General features: G+C 47.6%; 1 protein-coding gene across 1 annotated transcript; it reads left to right on the forward strand.

Annotated features, from left to right (window-relative positions):
• Positions 1–3,525: 3,525 nt before the first annotated feature.
• Positions 3,526–4,436, forward strand: GL218_05819 (Versicolorin reductase; the record flags this gene model as incomplete). The annotated part of the gene is made up of 2 exons (XM_033582510.1): positions 3,526–4,300; positions 4,402–4,436. The coding sequence occupies 2 exons, from the start codon at positions 3,526–3,528 to the stop codon at positions 4,434–4,436; spliced, it is 810 nt and encodes a 269-aa protein (XP_033434233.1).
• Positions 4,437–4,933: the final 497 nt, after the last annotated feature.

Genomic DNA, 4,933 nt, shown 5'->3' on the forward strand with positions numbered 1-4,933 from the left:
AATCGAACCGGACGGCTGACACCCCCTTTCGCTCACGGTAGCCTCCCGGGTCGCCGGCACGACCGACGATGCTAGCGCTGCTGGTTACCGCCTGTAGCGTGGGTATACATGTCATTAGGTAGATATGGTATATGTACATATACACATACACATACAGGTCAGATATGCACCTGTGGTCAGCATCTACCCAGCCTATCGAACCATCTCTCTCTCTCAATGTTCGTTTGTAGCGCCGTTTGTAGCGTCGTTATCTCCGCCGTTAGCTTTTCTTCGTTATTGCCCGTATGGTCGAGGGGTGAGCTGACCTCAGCCCCCTTATGCGGAAAACATGTCGCGGGGGCTCTTCCCCGCTGTGCTTAGGCCTTCTGTAGCGTCCTTGTATATAGGTATGTATGTGTGTGTGTGTGTGTGTGTGTGTCAGACTATCACCGACAATTAGCGTATATCGTGTCTGATGAAATAGCGTATATCGATGCCGGTAGTTGGTTCCGATATCTTAAGTTACATCCGTGACGGGTTACATGTCTTGGGTTAATAATATGCAGCCAAGTCTCGTTACAGATCGGTAACAGCTCGGAAGAGTTTAGCCCTACCCCTCGTAGCCAGGTCGAGGACATCGGTTACATTTTACATATGTGTTCTTCAATGCATTCGCTACTTCAGCATGGGTTAAGAGGCGTGCTATCGTTGGAGTCACATATGAATATTTTGGCTTATTAACTCCTAATTAAGTTATATTATAGAGTTTCGAATATTCTGGCCCTCGTTCATTACTCGGGGAAATAAGCATGTAAGCAGAAGCATCTTAGACCCCGGAATGCTGGAGTTCGGATTAGACTATCTTCCTAGTGCTTAGATCAGTCGGGGAGAGAGAGCGGATACTACTCTGATATGAACAGTACTGTGTACAATACCTTAGGTATGTTAACCCCCACGAGCTGTGAGATGTCATACATAAATGTAGCATGATAGATATCATGTAAAGTGATAGAGGGAGGGGGGTTTTCGACACGTATCGTGAGGTCTGTTTCTCTTGTTTTATTACTAAGGATCGACAACATCGGGTATACTTTTTTTCGTGAATGGCAACGGATAAACTTGATACATCACTTTGAAACGTGAATATGGCAACCTTCGTAGAAGCTGTTTCCAATTCAGTAAATAACGTGGGTTCTATGCGCATACTACATACACGTATTACAAGTGGGTATGCTATTTATTTATTAATGTAGCCGTGTAGTCTCTTGGGAACTAACCCCTAGTATACTTGGTATACACACCTCGATCCCTGTCTCCCATCATCTAATGTATGGAGAAACAAGGACAAGGACAAGGATGATAGAGGGGTAGCAATTCGGATTCGGATCTTTACCTAATGAGTATTGGTTACCAAGACAAAAGTCCAATGCGGCTATGAGCTTAAACCGATCTCAATTCATCATCATAATCATCATCATCATCGTGAGTTTTATAGGAAGAGGACTAAGAAGGGATGGCCTGTGGCGGCGGCGGACGAAGATGGATAATAATGACTAATATGCTATTCCTTTCCGCCAATCATACATTAGTTCTTTGCATAGGTAGGTAAGGTAACTCCTCCTTCTATTCTTCTGTGCCTAGATTTTGCCAAAATCGTTCGAGCATGATGTGGTATTGTATCAATAGGATTGTTTGCTGCCTTACCAATAGTCGCAATTCGTTGCCTCCTTATTCGGACCCGAGCTATTCCTCTCTCGCCCCGGTAATCCGGCAAAAGGAATATCGCGAGCCATGTGGTTCTGTTAGAAACGATTCGGGATCCTTTGAATACGGGGGAATTATTATGCGATCGTGTCGGCCGGGTTTAACTCTTTCGCGATCACGAACTTCCCCTCTTCCACCCTCTCTTCCTTTGTGGCTTCATACCGTTTGTGGCGCTTCAGTCCAGTTCCTCCAATAATAAAGGAGCATTAAGCCAACCCTTTCATTCGGCCGTAAGTGTGCATGATGATAACTTGAATGAGCTTGGAAGTGCGTACCTATAAGGTCATATTACAACTCAAGTTGAGGATTCTTCTATCAGCTGAAAAATGAAGCCATTTCGTATTCGGTATGTTTTGACGAGTGTTTCCCTCCCATATTCACCTTCAACGACACCTATCTTTCAGTTGCCAAGCGCTTCATAGGAGCGTTAGGCTTGGTCGAATGTGTCATCACTCTAAACAAAGTTACGAACAAGACAACTCCTCGGGAATCAATATTTCTCATTCTGGACAATGTTCAGGTCCCTTGATCTTGCCACTTACCATTCGGGCCTCTTGAATATAAACAAAGTATTCCAACGAAGGTATTTGATGTCTCGCTTCTCGCTTCTCGCCAACACTACTATGCCCGGAAGTCCGATGGGGGCGTAACTTCGGACAAGCCTTAGCTACCTACCTGTAGCCACGTAAGCCAAGTACTTTCCTAAAGGCGAGCCGCCGACTGAGCTTCTAGTAGATGGTGATCATCAAGATGATAATCTTCACTCAGTTGAGAGCTCATCAGTTGGCGTTGAATGCTTCCCTCAACCACTGTGGTCATCCCTTTAATATGTTTCAATATGCGTTAGCCAGGCTCACTTCATCTAATGAGGCCTAATCGACCCGCGTGTCGCGAACTTGAAACAGTCACTTAGTCGGGCTCAAGAGCACCTCCGTATCCTACCTTTAGAATCCTCATGGAGGTCCGTAATGTGTGAAAGGAGTCTTGGGGAGCGGAGAGAGAGGCGTAACGTCACATGACACGGCACGAGGGGTAATGTCTTCGCATTCCATAGGTCAAGTCGGCGTATATTGGTATATCAAAGAATTCATCATGAAGTCATAGTGAATTGATGATTGACCAACTTCCCAAAGTCCTCCTCGCGCTTCGCGAGATGAGAACATACCGAGGTTACTAATATACACCAATCTACCTACCCAAAGGTAAGAGCATAGTAGTATACATGCTCACCAGAGCGTTGATAATAATTCCCCTGTTAATATCCGAGTACTTCCCCATCTCCCTTATAAACACATGGTAGAATCATACCTACCTAACCTACCTAATAGTAAGTAGAATATCCGGGTCTCCTCAACATCTAGTAAGACCTCTCATCATCTCTTACCGCCTCCCTAGATTCCAAAGAGCGCGTCCCTGTGTGTCCGTCCGTCCGCCCCGTTAACTCCGCCTCCGTCCGCCACGATCTTGTCCGTTGTCGTACGGATCTGGCTGCTTCCCCCCGGATTAACGTAGCACAACCAGCGCTTCGGAGCTCCTTGGGGTTCACCCTGCTATAAGACAACGCGAATAACAGTACCTGAAACCAAAAAAAAACCCACACGTCATCACCCCCTCTTCCCGCTCGTCTCGTCTCATTTCATCTCATCTACTGCCATCGTTTCTTCGTCTTTGAATTAGATTGCGAAAGAGTCTTCCCCCTTTTTCTCTCATTTATATACTACGGTCATTAGTCATTACAATAGACCTTGCTTGCATAATTCAATTGCTTTCATCATCATCACCATGCCTTCCGCCGGACCAATGAGCAACCAGGTCAAGCCCCTGACCGGCAAAGTTGCCCTCATTACCGGCTCCGGGCGCGGCATCGGTAGGGGCATCGCCCTAGAGCTGGGCCTGCGCGGCGCTTCCATCGTTGTCAACTACGGGCGCAGCTCGAGCTCGGCCGAGTCCGTCGTCAAGGAGCTAGCTGAGCTAGGCTCGAAGGCGGTCGCGATCCAAGCCGACATCTCGAAGCCGGCGGAGGTGATCACCCTGTTCGAGAAGGCCGTCGCGCACTTCGGCGGCATCGACTACGTCATCTCCAACTCGGGCATGGAGGTATGGTCCGAGGAGACGGACGTGACACCGGAGCTCTTCGACCAGGTGTTCAATTTGAACACACGGGGGCAATTCTTCGTCGCGCAGCAGGGACTGAAGCATGCGCGTGAGGGCGGACGCATCGTGCTTACGTCTTCGATCGCCGCGCAGATGGCCGGCGTGCCCAATCACGCCTTGTACGCTGGCTCTAAGGCTGCCGTTGAAGGTTTCACGCGCGCCTTCGCTGTCGACTGTGGCAAGAAGCGCATCACCTGCAACGCCATCGCCCCTGGTGGCATCCAGACCGACATGTTCGACGAGAACAGTTGGCACTATGTTCCCGGTGGTTTCAAGGGCATGCCCATCGACAAGATTAAGGAGGGTCTCGCCAGTATGTGTCCACTAGGACGAGTTGGTGTCCCTGCCGACATCGGTAAGGCGGTCTACTGCCTTGTTAGCGACGAAGGCGAATGGATCAACGGTGAGTTAGCTGCAAAATTTTCTCTTTTCTTTTTTTTTTTTTTTCCGGAATCCTTCCGCCACACTTACCTTAATCTCTCGTACCATGCTGACCGTTTGTAGGCCAAGTCATCCGTGCTTCGGGCGGTGGCACTTAGATAATGCAATTACCCCCTTTAGTCTCCACTACGACGCTTCGAAGCTCACCGCGCTATTTAGGCGAAAATAAGTCATCCCACAAGTAGAATGGCAATTGTGGTAAATAGAGAAAGCATTGCAAAGATGGGATTTGAACTGGTAGCATTAATCTCACATGTAGGGGATATCACTCAGTTTGACGAATCTGAGAGGAATAGACTATTATACCATTACTCTCCCGCTCATATCTGCGCTTTTCGTGTTTACGCATTCTCCCATAAAGTACCCCTTATATGACTGAAACAACATACAATGGCATGCCACATACATAAGGAGATATCACGGCGAGATGAGCTGCAATGTTACTCAAATTTCCTATTTCCTCCGAAAACAATATTTGCAGCTCAAGCGACCGATGGGATATCCAGTTTAAACCCGGAGGGTGGTAATACAGTCTCATATGCGTGCTCCATGAATTTGAAAGTATTGTATACCTCTTACCTAAGTAAGAGGCATT

The sequence above is a fragment of the Daldinia childiae genome (assembly GCF_008694065.1).
Source record: "Daldinia childiae strain JS-1345 chromosome Unknown Scaffold5, whole genome shotgun sequence".
Classification (NCBI taxonomy): Eukaryota; Fungi; Ascomycota; class Sordariomycetes; order Xylariales; family Hypoxylaceae; genus Daldinia; species Daldinia childiae.